This window comes from Melampsora larici-populina (genome assembly GCF_000204055.1).
Source record: "Melampsora larici-populina 98AG31 unplaced genomic scaffold MELLAscaffold_35, whole genome shotgun sequence".
NCBI lineage: Eukaryota > Fungi > Basidiomycota > Pucciniomycetes > Pucciniales > Melampsoraceae > Melampsora > Melampsora laricis-populina.
Window position 1 is genome coordinate 509820 of NW_006768799.1, and position 18437 is coordinate 528256.

Consider the following 18437-nt stretch of genomic DNA (forward strand, 5'->3'; position numbering starts at 1 on the left):
GGAATCCACATGAGGAAATCACTCATCTCACTACGTGTGACAGGGAGCGTGAATACAAAATTTCTGAGGGTAAACTCCACCTCTTTGACAGTCAATCAGTGGCTCCAATGTGGAAATGCTCATGGATAGTCTTGTTTTTGCATAATAAGAACCTTGTTGGGTGGTCAAAGAAACAATTGATGATCTTTTGCAATTGGAAGAAATGATCAAGTACGTGTGTGCTCAGGATACCCAGAACTTCAGCAGACAAGTGATGAGTTCTTGCAGGAGCAGCACGGCCATAAATTTGCCACCAAAATGTGCCTCAGCTCTCTTCCCATTAACATCAAAGGACAATAAAATGACATCCAAGAAAATTCAGAATACAATATCAAACCAGAAGTCTATTGTGAACCTTGGAAGAGGGGTCAATTATCTATAGCAATCAAAGAGATAAGTCAGCCTACTGAAAGACCCTGAAATAAAAATAAGCCATGCAACTTATGTCCAATATTCATAGAATATCAGTCATAATTCAAATCACATACATATGTTTCTACCTTGTGTTTATCAACTTTGCTGTTCTCTCTGTTTATGTTCCATTTTTTTGTTTTCTACAAACCTTATACCTTGCTTGCTCCTTAAACTTTAGCTGTTCCTTCTCATTTGAAGCTCAGCACCTTGTCATAAATTGTGGGATTTATGCTTACATTGTGATTTATGCCTACTATGTGAGTCAACCTGTGATTGGGTGAAAAACCGGTGAATTCTGGCTTGCCCAAACCCCAAACCTGTAAATGAATAAGAACACCTATGAAGATATCTGATAATAATAGTTCTACAGGTCAGCACTCCTTGCTTGTCTCAAAGCTACACAAACCTTGACTTAACCTAAGTTATAAGGAAGAAAAAATTCATAAATGAGACACAAGAAATTTGAGCTGATGGCTCTAATAAATGATCTTAAGGATGTTTCTCTTTTCAAAAGATATTATATTGGATTTCTTTGTTCAACTAAACTGATAATAATAGTGCTAAAATTTAGCTCCCTGCTGTTACTAGTGTGGCTACATGTAGCATTGAACTTACTGGTGTAGGCAATTTTTTCCTCTCCTTTCTGGAAGGTACACAAACCTTGAGCTAACCTAAAATAAACAAGTAGGAAGAGAAGTATAAAAGTAGACAACCAATTAGACCAAGACAAAGTAGGATGAGATATGTTTGAAATCTTTACCCAAGTTACATGGAGGAAAAATTATATCAGTGATAAATGGAAAACTTAAGCTGATGTCTGATACATGATCTCAAGGAAGTTCTGAAATCATTTAGACATTGGAATTGATAATAAGTGTTTGATGAAAATCCAAATTGAGAAACCACTCTCTAACTCTTTTCAAAAGATGAGGAATTAGAGTCAGAGGACAAAATGAAACAAGACAAGTATATCAAAATAGGACAAATACATTGGGGAGGATAAACACCAATATCCATTGCAATTGTTGTTCAACAAGATCTGTCTCATAACTAAATCAAGTAACATTACTGTGTAATTAAACCAAACTATAACCCAACTACCAGTCTTGATTGAATATCAACAAAACCAACAGACAGATGACCATCCGGCCATTGGGGAGATAAGCAATTGGATTCTTTTTTCAAATCCTTGTGTTCAACATTGGATCTGGCTGATATCCAGATATCCAGTGCACTTGTGAAATATTGGAAATTTCAAGCCAACTTCCAACATTTTGTTTTGCTTTCTTTATTCTTTCCAACTCACTCAACCATCAACTCACTTGGTATAATTCAATCAAAGGTAGAAGGGCTGAGCCCTGACAAGATTCAAGCAAAGTCACCCTCTGTGATCACTTGGGAGAATTGACAAGATTACATTCCTCTATTTGATCTGGTTGCAATTTTCTAGTCTTTGACATTTCATTTTCATATTTGATTCAATCTTGCTTTCACTCTACATTCTCTATTTTTTGAAATTTCCTCCACTGCCCAATCACTTCACCTGAAAGGTTCAACTTTGAATTCAGATACTTAAATCACTTTATCACTTCTCAATTACCCAATTGAACTTGAATCATATTATCACCTCTCAATCAACATCACATCAACCTTACACAATGTCTCAACTTTCAAGCCACAGACAGTGTTACTGCAACAAAGACTAATCCAGCCTCTCAAGTGGATCATTCTGATATCACTGAGACTTCAAATACCACTGGTTTGCAACCAAACCTTGGGTTGACATATTTTAGAGAGGTACTGGCCAAGCAACTCAAAAAGTGTCATTTTATCATGCAGAATGGACAGCCACGCATCAAAGGAATCAAGAGCAATAAGAACTCAAGTTTCAAATCAATGAGCAATCACCTTGAATCTCAGCATGGTGTTTGCAAAGGCAATCTCCCAAATCAGTTGGACATTGTTCAATCCTTCAAGAAGGTTGAAACAGCTCACCAAGTCAGTCTTGAATGTTCCCTTTGCCCTACATTCAAAGCCAAAGACAACAAAACTCATGATGTTTGATCATCATCACTGTAAGAACAGCCTCAACACCCACACCCTCAAGAGTGCACTAACACAATTCATTTCTGAATGCAACCTTCCCTTGTTGATCATGGAACAACAATCTTTCCAAGATCTCCTGAACCTATGCAACCCTAAAGCCAAGGGGATGCTTGTCAATCACCATGCAATTGCTCCACACATGCACCAAGCTTATTATCACTATGAAGATTATGTCAAAAATTCCTACTTGGGTCCTTCCAAGGCAATTGCAAACACTCAAGATGCACAGACGTCTGCAAACAACGCCGTGTTCATATCACTTACCAGTTACTTTATCACTAAGGCTGGATTGGTCAACATGGCGATGAATTTTCTAGTAATCTTACCAACTAGCTGCCCATTGGTGACCATGGGGGTGTATACCAAGACTAAAACAATCTGGGAACCCCAGCAATCTAGTCTTGCGCCTCAACATGTTGAGGGAACTATATGTGTAAAAGATTGGTACCAAGCTTTTGGTCCTTTATATATGGCTGAGCATGCTGAGACCCCTGCTATGGTCATTGACTAGTTTGCTTTAATATGATTTTTTCTTATTTAATGTTCTATTTTTTCCTCATGCTCTGATATCTCCAAAATGCAAAAATGTCATCTTGCCAAATATACTCATCATCGTAGGAAATTGGACAAGACACCCCCAAACCGTCAGTTGATCCGACTACCAGGATTCAGGGAGCTCCAGAGGTCTGACCAGCATCCGGACTCGCCGGATAACTCATCGGATCACAGGGGGATCGCGAGTATTGCACACGGAGTTCTCTTTGCTGGACTCTATGCTTACATCGAGGGTTGACTACACATGTGTTGTATGTGAGAAATGTGATTGCGGGTCCAATTAGTAGTCACACCGCCGTCAGTGCGGAACATACATTTGATTTGCCGGAGCTTTCCTACTAATTGACTTATCTACGTGACTCCCACGCCGACCCGAGCCGGTCGGAATCATCGGCGTGGGACTTGGATAGACTTGCATAAGTTTTCCACCGAGACAGATGTTTGAATCGAGTGACAATATCGTAGAAGTGACTTCTCAAGTTGAAGAGTCTTATCGAAAGACCTCCGTGCGAAGAAACAGGTTGCGTGTTATATCAAATTCTGAATGATGACCTTGTAGACATTCAAATGTCGTCGCACATTCAAGCTAAAAATCGGTTCCGTCATCCTCAACTCTTCGAACTGATTGAGTCCCTTTGAGTCCGCTTCCGCTCACACCACGAAGATGACAGGCAGGTACCCATGGCCAACACTATGTAGAACACAAATTGTATGTCTCACTCTTTCGCTTCCGTCACATTGAACACTATCTATTCACTATCGATGAATGACTTTACTGATACGAACTCGAGTGGGATAAGTTTGTTTTCGTAGTGTCCTTTCTCGTTCAAATCCGTGTGAAAAGATTCAAAAATCGAGCGGCTGTCAGGATTCATCATTTTCTTTCTCGTGATTCATACCAAACTCAACAACAGTTCATGGTGAGGACTTCTCTGCCAAGCGTGATGATGAGCTCTGGCGGGAGCAAATCGAGTATAAAACGGTCAGCAGAGGGTGCCGGTTTCCTTCCCTCATCAGCTTTCCACTACTGGCCTTTGCCTACATATCCTTTTGGTTTCCAATCGCATCTAGTAGCTACCTGTCTCTCTTTTCTCAATAGTCCCTCAAGCTATAGTCCTCATATTATTTGTTTTGATCGTAGTAATTTTCCCGATCGCTTCATTGCACGCTCATTAGTCCTTAACCAACACAGATGCATCTTTCCTTCGCTTATCTGGGCTTCGTGCTCACTGGTGCGCTCTTCACTTATCGTCTATACTCTTTTTCAATCCCAACTGATGCCCCATTCTGTTTGAATCGCTATTAGCCTCCGCTGCTGCCGGCTCGCATCATTTGTAAGCCATGAGTTCGGATGCCGTTTCATGATTTAGTGCTGACTTTGTCTATCTTCAGGGCGAGAACCGATACAATTGCTAGATTGAGCGTTCGTAGTGACGAAGTGCCCGGCCAAAAGTCAGTTTGAATCTTTCTAGCTCAGCAGAGCGATTTCCCTGACTATCCCTTATACTTTCGTAGTGGCGATCTTCAAATGAAGTGCATGGGTGGCTGTGGTGGCCTTCCTCCACCTGGACCCAATGCGGTCTGGAATGCTCCGATCGTAGCACCAGGAGGTCTACCGCCAATGAACACTTTCTTTTCACAAGTTCAAAGCTACTCTACGATTACATCCAACACCGTCGGCCTCTGGGGCGGTGGCATGGACCCCCAAACCATCTTACTTCAGTTCCAAATCATGGTTACTAGTCTTTCAACCCTGTTCTACAGCTTACAAGGCGGATGTCCCTTCCAAGGAAACCCTCAAGTGGTACGTCTTCCCTCCATGTCGCCATGGGAGTCCAGCTGTTTGCTAACCCATGTTATTTCTAGTTCATCTCCACTTTTGCCCCGATGATCATCCAAATCCAAAGTATGATCACGATCATTTCCACTCAATGTGTCGGTATCATTGGTGCCTTCCAATGTCAGTACCCGATCTGATTTCCTATTTGACCTGCATGAGCTGACTTTGTACTCTGAACTACCATTTTTCTTACAACAGCCTCCTTTGCCGTTCTCACTGTTTTGATGCAATCGATCATCGGTGTTGCTATCACCATGCATGTCGACATTCAGCAATTCTTCTCAGCCTGTAACTTCAACCCTCAGCTCTGGTCACCACTTGGCTTCCCGGTCGGTAACTGGATGAACGGAATTCCAGGTGGGTTCCCCGGTGGTCCAGGTGGATTCCCTGGTGGTCCAGGTGGATTTGACCCTAACGGATTACCAGGTGGTCCAGCTGGTATCGACCCCAACGGTTTACCAGGAGGTTCAGGTGGATTCGGCCCCGGCGGAGTACCAGGAGGCCCTAACGGTGGTGGTGGTGTCGTCGGCTTCTTCCAACCCCTCAGTCACCTCGGTCAATTGCTCCAACAACTCCTCCTGGTCCTCGAACCTATCTTCAAAGGCCTCGAACGCCTCTTAGCAGGTGTTGGTCTCCTCCTTGGCCATCTCGGTGACGCTTTGGGTGGTCTCCTTGGTGGTGTCGGTGGTGGTGCCAGTCCCGTCGGTTTCATTTAGAGTTTCAATATTTTGTTCAGATCGTTGTTCTCGCTGTGCTTTATGCAGATACCTTAGTCCGTTTTGTCGTTTGAATTGTCCTTCCGTTATTCCTTACTTGTGTCCTATTTCTTGCGCACTTCTTATGCTCCTCGACTTCACGTTTTAATTCGCCGGATCTTGTTTATTGTGGGTCTTTCATCTGCCCAGCAGCAAGCGCAATTTACAATGTACTGTCCCTTTTCTTGTTTCTCTTGCGTGGATTGTGATACCTAAAGAATAACAATGAATGAGACTTCTCCCAATTCTCCTTTGCATTCTCATTGATTGATTCTCGCTGCCTGTTCCTTGTGCCGAGTCTTTTGAAAACATACCGTTCGATGTGAGAGGTGCAGCCAAGTCTTTAAGCCTATTCGACTTGATGTCTATCTTCTTGGAATGCTTACACAGACAGTCTATAATATATCACGTGATTACACACACATACACAGTGTATGTAACATTTCCTCATGTTTTTCGAGATCAGCACTCAGTCAAGCGAAACCAGGCGAACCATCACGACCACCAATGCTAATCGAACCATTCACTTCAACCAACACCATCAAACAATCTACGTAAACTGTTAGTAGTTCACTTTATTATCAACACCAAAGACTTTCCAATTCATAGAGATCTAATCAATTCACTTCATCATTCTCTTTGATATTTCGAATCGCTCATTTATTCAGATTCAGTGATCGTCTTACATAGAACGAACCGTTTCGAACAAATGATACGTTTCTATTTAGTTCAATTTGGTAAGAATCGAATCGATGAGTATCTGAAGTTCTACACTCAGATATCCTGGTTTATATGAAGACCGATCTAGTAGCAATGATTGTAAGTTAAATACTCATTCCTAGATATCATTTCATGATTGCTACTTACACACCTTTTTAACAGTGATCGAGATGGAGTAGAACAAGCAAAGAGCGTGTCAAAGACTGCGGTTTTACATGTGATGAAAAGAAAATCGAAGAACCGATTGGTCTCTATTGAGTGCAGCTGGCCCTATCCTTGATATCCTTCAAGGTGAGTTCGATCCGATTCAAACTATCTCAGAATTCATACCTCGTCTCTGACATTGACCGACCTATATCTTGACAATGATCATCCGACCGTTCTTTTTCTTGGCAATCTATGGCATTCCTTTTCGATTCTTCAACCCAAACTACAGGTTGAGTGATCCCTTTGACGTACACGTGGACGACATCTTACTCACTTGATATCTAGAGGTCATGCTTCAATTCAAGTAGCCTTAACGAAAGATTCGCGTTATGTTTCTTTTACGTACACGTGGACGACATCTTACACACTTGATATCTAGAGGTCATGCTTCAATTCAACTAGCCTTAACGAAAGATTCGCGTTATGTTTAAACAGCACATCGGGTTGATGGATCAACGTAAGCGAACCATATACGTATCCCTTCAGTTAGTTCACTATAAACTGACTTATCTCTTCCTACGTACATCAGATATTGTGATCGATCACATGAACGCGATTCCATTCGTGTATCAGCATCGATAAGAGAACATCTTTGAGAATGGACTTAAAGAGTTTGACGAATCTAGAGAAGTACTTTGGGAATCGATTGACCAATATGTAGTCACGGGCAGTCGCGATTATGTAGTAAGTCATCACTTTTTCTGTCTTTTGAATGAATACAATGGGTTTAATCTCTGATTCGGATCTCATCTTTGTCTTTCTTTAGATTCATCCCGATGGACCGAGGTGATGAGGATGAGCCAAGAGTCTGACAAGTCGAGATAAGTACTTGGCAATTGATTGATGCCGCAGCGGAAAGTCGAGATCATGTAGTAAGTCTTCATCTTTTGTCTCTTCCTTAATGGATGAAATGGATTGGGTCTCTGATTTGAATCTTTGTCTTTTGTTTTCTTTAGATTTATGCTGATGGACTTGGAGGCCGTGAAGACGATCGGAAAGTTTGCCAGGAATTAATTGAATGAGATGTAGCAGCGGAAAATTGAGATCATGCGGTTAGTCATTATGTTTTCTCCCTTCTTGAACATATGCAATGAGCTTGATATCTGATTTCAATCTTGTTTCTTTTTCCCTTTCAACTTATTCTCTCTGATTTGGCTATTTTTTCTCTTCAACTCTATCAATCTCTGATTTGGCTCTTCGGTTTTCGTCTTCCGACTTATCAATTTCTGATTCGACTCTTGGCTTATCCTCCGCAGACTTATCAATATCTGCTTTGGGGCTTGGGTTATCCTCTTCAGACTTATCAATATCTGATTTGGCGCTTGTGTTATCCACTTTAGAATTATCCATCTCTAATTTGGCTCCTGGGTTATCCACTTTAAAATTATTGTACTCTGATCTCTTGGATTATCCCCTCAGACTTATCCAACTCTGATTTGGCTCTTGGGTTATCCTCTCCAGACTTATCAAACTCTGCTTTGGCTCTCGGTTTATCCTCTTCAGACTTGTTAATCCCTGATTTGGCTCTTGGGCTTGATGATTATCAAGCACCGCCTCCGTTAACCTTTTGATAGCAATTCTGTCTTGTTCACTACAATTAGATTCCTGTGTTATTTCTCTTCATGTTCATCACTGACATGAAAGTCGCGTAGATCATTATAGTATATTGCTGGTTTGGTTGAGTGATATGGCGGACAAGTCTACTTGATCCCGCACAACGATTACAAATCTTACGCAGTTCAGGATTTTGCTCAAGATCCTGGTACATGATGAGACGTGTTTTTTTTTTCAAGTTCATGAGTTTTGTTTGATGAAAGTGAAGAAGGCGGGGAAGGTTACCAAGATTGTGGATTCTTGATGCTTGAAGCGCCGAACTCGATTGATCGGAATCATATCTTTCTGTCAAATCTAATCAAAAGAACGCATCTTCAATGGTATGATGTTTAAATCATCCTTTTATTGGACACAACAAACTGGTGACACACAACGTATTCCACCAACAAGGTGATGACTGGACGGATGCTGTCACCCGAAATTGAACATACATGATGACGTGTTGAGTTGTAGGAGACTGGAGTCTGGATGGATGTAACGGTTAACCATCTCCTGCTCTAGAACTTACATGATGTATCATGTAAACCATTCTTCCTCCCCACCTGAATTCTAACACATGATCATGTTTCATTTTAAACTCATCATCAGTTATCAAATAAGATTACCATCTTCAGCCACACACTTTTTTCTACCCTTGAACTCCTTCTGATTAATTTCCTTGAAATAAAGTTTTTGCACTTTTGAATCACTTATAAGGAAACAAACCATAGATTGTTTATATCCTTGTTGAAAAAGGAATTGTTTCTGACAAGAAACTGTTGATTTGTTTTCACAAATCTTATTAATCTCTTTATCCTTTGATGCATTGGGATTTGAATTAAGATCTTGTGCTACTTTCTTTCTTCTGTATAGCAATATTTTACTTATGATTTTTCTGAAATAAATTTCTCTGACTTTTTCATCACTTAATGTGTTTGGGTTAATGATTAACTTTTCATTTATGACTCCTCTTCTATATTGATATTTTTTGGTATATTGATATAGGGCTTCCTTGTACACTCTTCCTATATCTTCCATGGTTTTGAGATCTGCAATATCAATCTTCAATTGATGTAAAATTAATTTTCTTTTCTCTTCCAAGTTTTCAATGTCATTGGATGGTGATTCAGCTTGATGATTTGTTTTGTTGAGGATATATAGGAGAAGTTCTCTGGCTTGGGATTTTTGTTTCAATTAGCAAGTCAAATTCACTTATCTCAATGACCTCATAAATTCAGTTTCCACCAGCTCCTCTAGTGGAGAGCTCAAGCCAGAGAACTTGTTTTATATTTCTTCAACACAACAAAATTCAACTTGAAAGACCATTCAATGGTATTGAAAACTTGGAAGAGAAAAGAAAATTAATTTTATATCAATTGAAGCTTGGTATTGCAGATCTTAAAACCATGGAAGATTTAGAAAGATTGTACAAGGAAACTCTATATCAATATATACCAAAAAATATCAATATAGAAGAGGAATCATGAATGAAAAGCTGAATATTAACCCCAAGACATTAACTGATGAAAAAGTTGGAAAAATTGATTTCAGAAAAATTGAAGGTTAGATAATGCAATACAGGAGAAAAAAAGTAGCACAAGATCTTAATTTAATTCCTAATGTACATTAAAAGATGAACAAATTAATTGTATTTGTAAAAAAAAAAAAGTTTCAGAAAGAATTCCTTTTTTGACAAGGATATAAGCAATCTGATTTTTTTTCCTAAGTGATACAGCAACGTCCGTCCGGTCCGTTATTGATAGCGCTATATAGCGTATAGCGGAGCGCCTAGCACCATAATTACAGCGCTATAATTACGGTGCTCAACTGGCCCGCTATCCAATGAGCATGTAGGGTAATGTAAGATTTTTGTGCCGTTATAACGGAGCGTGTGTCCATATAACGCTATACAACGCTCTGGAGCGCTATGTTATACATGTTGTAGCGCTACACACAGCGCTACACATAGTATAATACAGGTTCACTTGGACAGACAACGGATCTCCAGATCTGGACAAGTTCTCGTCTTGATGAGGTTCAATCTTCCCCTTTAGGCAACTCACAATGCAAAAACGTCAAACAACACCCCTCGCCAATCAAATACCACGTCTCATACCCATCAATCTCACCTACTTTAAGCCAGGTGAACAAGCTAGTTTCCATAATGACAGGTGAGCAATTTGTGTTCAGTTTGAATCGATTTGATCTTTGATCTGATTCACTTCCACCTCCTCCGTTCATTCAATTCCACATATTACCTTTTCACTATCCTTTTTTCTAATCTTGTCCTTGACTCTTAACCACCCTTTCCAATAACTTAGTAATCATCTTACAAGCTACCAGTTCCTGCTACACATCTCTAGCATGACCGGACTTGAATCAACCCCTTCGAACTCGCTTCTTCGCCCACCAGGTTCAACGGCGACCCCTTCACGTCAAAGCCAGCGAACTCGTACCACTCCTGTATCCCCACAGATGGTCAGGACATCTCCGGACTCTCGTTTATCACTTTCCGTTTCCATCTCTCAACAATCAACTCGTCCATCGTCCAAAGGCGACCAGGAGCCACCCGTATCTCAATCACCCTGTCAAAGGAACAACGGTAAACGAGCTGCGGTTTCGAGTGATGCTACTCGCGAAGATTCTCCAGAGTCTGACCTAGTTGTCCATGTTCCTCGCAAGCGAAAACGGACCAATAAAGTGAGTTTGGTTAAATCAATTTTAAAAGACAATCAGCTTATTTCTATATGTGATTGCATAGCACATTGCTGCTCCTGAGATCATCGATTTAGACCAGGACAATGACACAGCTGAACCCAAGACTTCAACTCGATCAAAAGGTATACGCGTTCAATATCAGGAGGACGCTGAGGGTGTTGCGAGGTACTTCAAGGATCCTGACTATGTACCAGGCGAGGTAAGTACAGTCCTCAATAAGCCTCTCAAATGTTGTTCATTTTATTGATTCTTTTACATATCCGCAGGAATCGACTGGGGTCAAGAGGTCTTATCGCTGCAATTGGTGCACTGGAGTTTATTCGAAAGGGCCAGCCGGATGGTCTAATCTCAAAGGCCATCGAGATGGCACTGAATCTCGTCCGGTCTGTCCTGGTCGTCGCCTTGCCGGGAAGACTATACTCAATCTGCCACCAACTTACCCTGAGCGTGTGGCTGCAGCTGCTGCTAAGGGTTCGAAGAAGAACACGACACTTGACAGCTTTGTGTCAAAGAAAAAGTTTTGCCTTGAAACTTTGAATGGTATAATGGTCATCTGGTTACTCCGACACGCTTTACCATGGGCACGAATGGACGATCATCCCCTTCGAGCAGCTTTTCAATTAGCCAATGTTTCAGCTTCTCTTCGTTCAAGTGTGTGGGCAGCACGCGCAGCTACCACCATCTTCAATGATATGCAAATGAATGTGGTCAACATGCTCAGGGTGAGTGACCGTCTATTTTAATATCCTTATACAAATCTTCAAATCTTTACAACACTAACTTAATTTGATACTAGAACATACCAGGTCGATTCACCTTGGTCCACGATGTGTGGACAACTAAAGGCAAGCGACATGCTTTTATTGGAGTCACCGCAACCTTTGTCGATCGTGATTGGAAATTCCAATCTGTCCATCTTGCATTCAAACTGATCGCTTGGCACCACTACGGAAATCTTCTGGCTCGGCCGGTAGCTAAATTTCTCATCAAGCACGGTCTACATAAGAAGATTGGTTTTTTCTTCGTTTTACTTGTTATGACCCGAAGTTATCATTTCAAACTGACATTGTTAATATTTTTGTTTATTTACATGTATGCCCAGACCACTGACTCGGGTTCAAAAAATGCGACGTTGGCAACTGAACTTTCTGATCAGTTTGCGATGGCTCACGACCCAGTAAAATGGAATGCTGAAAAGATGCAGATCCGTTGCATCGCGCACAAACTGGCCTTGGTGGTCAAGGATGGACTGAAGTCCGTTGACGTGGCGGCCGGTCACATCAAGCCAACCACCCCGCAAACATCTCTACCTACTTTCACTTTAAATGAAGGACAAGAAGAGGTTGATATTCCAGCTGACTTGGATGATTCTGATTGCGAGGGGCACGGTATGCATGTTGAACTTAGTGACGACGAGGATGAACGAGTTGAACCAGAAGAAGATTCCGCAGTTCGCGGAACACCTCCCAAAGCTGCTGACCCAGTGATGCCATCCACCGGCTGGAAGGAAGTCGATGTGAGGCTAGCTGTTCGTAAGGTGAGTGTATATTAATCTTGAATGTTGATACAAGATCCGTACTAATAGAACTTCATGTATTAGGTCGACAAGGCAATAGCCTTAATATCGTCAAGTGGACCACGCCGTGATCAGTTCAAGGCTTTGCGAGGCGGTGGTAAAGGGATAGTGTCGGGAAGCTGTCATCGGTGGAATGGAAAGCACGACGCTCGACAACGTGCATGTGATGGATACAAGGTAAGTTAAACGTAAACTGTCAATAACATTACACTTAGCGCCGTTTTCTTATATGTTCCACTATTCTTGAGGTTATCAATCAAATGTTGTCGGACGAATCCGGTGGAAATTACTACGGCGACCTTCATATCACCGCCAGCGAATGGGCTGCTGTTCGAGCTCTCAACGAAGTCACTGAAGTAAGCTCATTTCAGTTCATTTTTTTGCTTGAAAGGTCCTGAATGTAAATCCTTTCAGCTTTTTTTGAAATCAACCTACCGTGTCGAAGGCGATCACCCCACAGCTGCCATCATGATGAGGGAGTATGAACTGATTTCGGCTGCACTGCGCACTGCATGTGCTAAATCTCCTTACAAGGAGATACAAACTATGATACAGAGAATGCTAGTGAAGATCCATGGCTATCAGCGCGAAGCAATCGAGTGCGATGCCATCGCACTCTCAACTGTGCTCAACCCTCGACTTCGAATGTCTTATATCGAGAAACAATTCCCAACCGACCTTGTCAGGATCCAAGATTTGCTCAACTCTGAGTACAACAAGTACGAACGGGAGTGGATTGAGGAAGGTGGTGGCTCAGTCACTCCAGAAGTGACCGTAGTTGAGACTTCGACTGATCCGCACCTGGCTGAGACGTGCAATCCCAAAGTGCGAGACTTGACCAGTATGAACATCAAGTCTGAGCTAGCTAGGTATCTTGACTGGGATCACGACTGCTCAGATCCGAAGATGAGCATGCTCGACTGGTGGCAGGTATTTATTATTAATTATGTTTAATTTTTTGCTTTTCTATCTTGAACAAAGACTGACAGTGTTCTTATGTATAGGAACACTCGCGTTACTATCCTGTTCTTTCGAGAATCGCACAAGATGCCTTGGGATGCGCAGGTACCTCATGCACGGTCGAGAGAACATTCTCTTCCGCAGCTGATGTCTGCACAACTCAGCGGGGTGCCATGGCACCAAAGCAGATGGAGCGAGCAGTTGGGTGTCGTTTGTGGTTGAAATCACAAATTGTGAAGCCTGGAGGCGACTTCAAGGAGGCATGGGTGCTCATTCAAGAGGAAGTGTTAAGAAAAACCGATCAGACCAAGACTTGAAATTTCTTTTACCTTGTCTTTATTTCTAAATCATCTATCTTTTTTCGATTACTATCTTTTAATTACACTTTAATACATATTCATTCTTTTATCAATCACTTCAACTATACTTTAATATTTTTTCATTATATTTCTTTTCTTATAATACTTTACAATTTCATGTTAATAATTTGTGTATGATGTGCGTTTGTAGCGCTATTTTGCGTGTCACAGCGCTACAACGGGATGTTGAAGCGCTACATAGCGGGGTACTCCATAGCGCTTCAGCACGCTAGATAGTCCATAGCGGCGCGCTTATAGCGCGCCGGGCGAACCGCTATGGTGAGAGGACCTGCTAATAGGCAGCATAGTGATACATAGTGGGTGGCTAAATAGTGCGCGGGCGCTACATTACCGATTATCCCGGATATAGCGGGTCATAGCGGAGCGGACGGACGTTGGATACAGTAGTTTGAAAAAATTATTTTATGGAAATCAACAACTTGGAATTCAAGGTTAGGAAAAAAAAGTGTGAATGTGAATGATGATCTTAGTTTGGTTTTGATAAGTGATGATGAAGTTGACATGAAGTGTGATCATATTTCAGAGAGCTGGTGGTGATAAAGAATGGTTTGATTCAGGGGTTACGGTCTAGAAATCATGATCCATCCGGAAAAAATGTCCCACCACATGCCAGCTGTGCAACCAACAGTTGAAGCGCTCTGTTGCGCCCCGCTTTCAGGCAACTTTTTTGCAGCGGAACATTATTCCACTACATAAGGGGACGCTCTTGCACCGCTTCAAGTTGAGACCCGCTACATAAGTGGCGTGGCGGCGCGGCTGTTGGACCCGCTCTTGCCCCGCTTCACGCTTTTCAAAATCAAGCAAGCAAGACAAGGCGGAATGTGAATTCACATTTTTTTTAATATTGACAAAGGAAGCAATATGTTCATAAAAAGATTAGACACAGAAGATAATAAGGAGTGACTTGAAGGGTTAATATGAACTAGACAATCAGAAGGAATTTAACAAATAAGATAATGGTTCTTTAGTGATAGCAACTCAAAACATCAAAATGAAAGATGTTGAACCTTGGACTATGTACAAGCTGATGAGTTGTTTGAAGATGTTGAAATATGTTGCAAGTCTTGAGTTGGTGATTGTCCTTTACTTGATTTTGAATGAAGGATATGGTTAATACTGATAAGTTTTTGTTGATTGAAAGTAAGCTTGATGTCCATTAAATTCAAAGCTTCTGTTTAATCCTTTCCTTCTTGAACAAACCATGGAGATGAATCGATTCTTGCATGTTGGATAACTCACGCTGAACAATTGTACATTTTCCCCAAGGTGAAACAGCCGGGAGTTAAGGCTGAAATTGTCTTTACTGGTAAACTGAGTCTGACAAACCCTGAAATCATTAAGATCAACCAAGTAAGAGAGAAAACATTGAGAACACAAGGTATCAATCCAGCTGGGCTGATGATGTTGACCTATCTTACTGAACAAGGTGCCCTTGGTTTTCATAGTCCATGATGTCATTTGAGAGTTTTTGATGTCCTTCAAAGAATTCTTTCAAACAAATAATTTGAATGCCTCTTGACTTCGTGCCCACTACATGTGAGAGGAGATTTATTGGTTCAAGGTCCAACCCATCATACACCTCAAAATTTGTCAAGACACAAGTTTTCTTGGGCAAATGGAACAGGAGAACAGTGGTAAATGGTAGATTTCTTTGTGATCATAATCTAATCTTTATGTGATGATAATATTCAATATAACAATAGGAAGATTAAAAACTAATGATTGCTGATTTTGTTACTGTGATTCAGTTGATGATTGTGTGGGAAGGGGATTTCGAATGAAAGGGGTTGGGCCTATATGAAGATTGAGATTGATCAAGCTTTGAATGATGTGGAAAGGAATCTAAAACATCACTTTGAAAGATGTGAGACGCCGACGAGAAGGGTTGTATGAAAAAATCAGAGTTGAATGGGTCAGTTTGGTCTTCAAAGATGAGATTGAGGGTGTAAAAAACTTTACCAGATAGATTTGAGTGATTCCAAGATGCTGGGACATCAAGATAGGGTGTTTATTGAGAAGAGGGATTTCAAAGCCTGTTTGTGCTTATCACAGGTGCCAAAAGTTGACCTGAGAGTTATGTCAACCATTGACATCTTGCCTCATTTTACCAAGCCGCTACATGCCGGTCTGAGCAAGGGCTGCAGGGCGCCAATGTGGATTGCCCCATCAATTTGACCACCCGCTACAACCCCAGTCTTAGGGCTAGGGCGGTGGCGGGATGTTTTTACCCGCTGCAAAAATAATTGCTGAGTGGTGGCGGAGCGACCCGCCCCGCTACCGTTCCGCCACGGCTTTTTGCAGCGGATTGCTTCAGGTGTTGATGGAAGACAAGGCTTTTCAGAACATCAAGTGTACCATGACTACCTTACTGTGTTTGAAAAATGTGGATTGCAACTCACCAGACCCCTTGTGGTTATTCACCAACACTAGTGGGACAGGCTTAGGTGTGGTGTTGTTTCAAGGTGTAGACTGAAAGGGACAAGTCCAATAGCTTACAATTCCCAACATATGACAACAGCAGAACAAAACCATCCCGTTCATGAACAGGAACTTTCAGTGGTCATACACACACTTCAAAAATGGTGCATGCTTCTGCTTGGGATGAAGGTGAATGTTATGAGTGATCATCATTCACTCACCTATTTACTCAAACAATGCTTGCTCAGCCGAAGACAAGCTTGCTGGCTGGAACAATTGGGCAACTTTGACATCAACTTCCAGTACATCAAAGGTGAAGACAAATCTGTGGTGGATGCCTTGTCAAAGAAGGACTCTGATGATCTCCAAGAAGGGATCACGATGGTGGCAGCTTTTGAAACAACTACTTCTACTCTTTCAGATGACTTCAAGAAATCAATCCTATAGGGTTACAATATCAACAAGTTTTGTCAAGCAGCTTGAGACGGTGCGCCTCTCTGAGATGACTGCTATGAAGCGGAGGGGGTACTTTTCATCAATGGCTGACTACTGATCCCTGGAACTTCCACATTGCAAGAGGACCTTATCTACAAAGCACACAAGCAGGTGGGTCACTTAGGTGCACTTGAGACACTGGCCATCGTCAGAACAGATTTTTTTCGGCCTAGGATGGCTAAGGATGCAGAGACACAACTGAAGGCCTATGACATCTGTCAACACACAAAAGCACGGACAGCCCTTCCCCATGCATAATGAAAACACCCAAAATTCTGCCAAAACCTCTGTTGGATGTAGCCATTGATTTTGTTGGTCTGATACCCAAGATCAATTCTTATGACATGTTGCTCACGTGTACATGCCAGCTATTGGGATTCACTAAACTGGTATTGACAAACCAGATGGACATGGCAGAGCAGACTGCTTCACGGTTTTTTGGTGCATGGATGGGTACATTGTAGAGCTTATAACCCAACAAGGTTTATACAGAGCGTGAAGGGGATAATCTACCCATGAAAGACTAGTAGAAGATGTCTATGGACTGCCCTCCTAAAACAAGACAATCAGAAAGGGGAACTCTGTTGAATTGAGTACTGATAACAACCAGAGAAAAGTATATTTTAAAGGACAAAAAGCACACGGATTTTAATGGCAATTTGATGTCTCTCAACACTGCTATAGTGTTATTCCAATATGATAACCAAGAAAATAAAGCAGTATGTTTTTGATGTTATTCCCAATAAGCCTTTTTGGCTACAAAACTAAGGTAAATATCTCTTATAACTGTAATAAAGGGTGTATTTAAGTGACCAGGTACTGCTAAAATAAGTTCATAATGATAAACAAAATGATAACAACATAGATGATAAAGGAAAAAGGGGGACTGTCAGAAAGGGCATAAGCCACCTCAACAGCATATCACCTTCCTTACAATAAACTCATTAAATATCAACAAACTACATGTAATTAACCAGTTACATGTAGTAGTAGTAAAAACAAACATGTAATACTCAATTACATACAAACAAATACATGTAATCATGAATTACATGCATAAGTGCGCAAACTGTCTATTTTCTTTCTCATTTCATATTCAGTTACCATTTCTATTTACTTATTTTCTATTGTTTCTCTTTCTACAGCCATTCCAATATTTCTTGTTGCTCCGTTTTGAAAAAGAAAAAGTGAAACTCGGTGAAACCTAACTTTTTACTCGATAAAACTTTGAAATTGGCTGTAATTCAAGGAAATACAGCCAATTTTCAGGTTTTAACCAGTTAAAACTTAGGTTTTGAGCTCATAAACTTTTTCTTTTCAAAAACGTGAGCGACAACAAATATCAGAATGGCTGTACGTGATATTTAAACAGATACACATCATTCAAACAAATAAATGACACACGGATCAATTTGGAAGATGATCCTATGTGCTTTGTTTTATGATAATCTTTCTAATAACCACACGTAGTCCTAGTCCAAGCAAGAACCCAACTTAGTAGCTGTTCATCTAAAACTGGTCTTCTTGGCATGTGATGGCTGCCAAGAAGGGATGTCTAGGGCTCTCGTGCTAAAAGGAAGGGTTGTAATAGAATGAATTACAAGGGTGAATCAGGGATCATGGGAATTAAAGATCAGTAATACTAAAAAGTAGACCATTAC

The 18437-nt window shown here is 41.1% G+C and overlaps 4 protein-coding genes across 4 annotated transcripts; 1 reads left to right on the forward strand and 3 right to left on the reverse strand.

Annotated features, from left to right (window-relative positions):
• Nucleotides 1-4306: 4306 nt before the first annotated feature.
• MELLADRAFT_13044 (uncharacterized protein) lies at nucleotides 4307-5670 on the forward strand (the record flags this gene model as incomplete). Its single annotated transcript, XM_007413154.1, has 6 exons — nucleotides 4307-4346; nucleotides 4421-4448; nucleotides 4507-4566; nucleotides 4630-4918; nucleotides 4981-5074; nucleotides 5153-5670. The coding sequence occupies 6 exons, from the start codon at nucleotides 4307-4309 to the stop codon at nucleotides 5668-5670; spliced, it is 1029 nt and encodes a 342-aa protein (XP_007413216.1).
• On the reverse strand, nucleotides 5256-6251 carry MELLADRAFT_109247 (uncharacterized protein; the record flags this gene model as incomplete). The annotated part of the gene is made up of 3 exons (XM_007413251.1): nucleotides 5256-5458; nucleotides 6024-6104; nucleotides 6203-6251. 3 exons carry the CDS (start codon nucleotides 6249-6251, stop codon nucleotides 5256-5258), a joined length of 333 nt encoding a protein of 110 aa, XP_007413313.1.
• Nucleotides 6219-7429, reverse strand: MELLADRAFT_56882 (uncharacterized protein; the record flags this gene model as incomplete). Its single annotated transcript, XM_007413250.1, has 6 exons — nucleotides 6219-6270; nucleotides 6378-6528; nucleotides 6592-6720; nucleotides 6866-7093; nucleotides 7166-7320; nucleotides 7403-7429. 3 exons carry the CDS (start codon nucleotides 7406-7408, stop codon nucleotides 7012-7014), a joined length of 243 nt encoding a protein of 80 aa, XP_007413312.1.
• Nucleotides 7405-8321, reverse strand: MELLADRAFT_56883 (uncharacterized protein; the record flags this gene model as incomplete). The annotated part of the gene is made up of 3 exons (XM_007413249.1): nucleotides 7405-7508; nucleotides 7593-7688; nucleotides 7893-8321. The coding sequence occupies 3 exons, from the start codon at nucleotides 7984-7986 to the stop codon at nucleotides 7405-7407; spliced, it is 294 nt and encodes a 97-aa protein (XP_007413311.1).
• Nucleotides 8322-18437: the final 10116 nt, after the last annotated feature.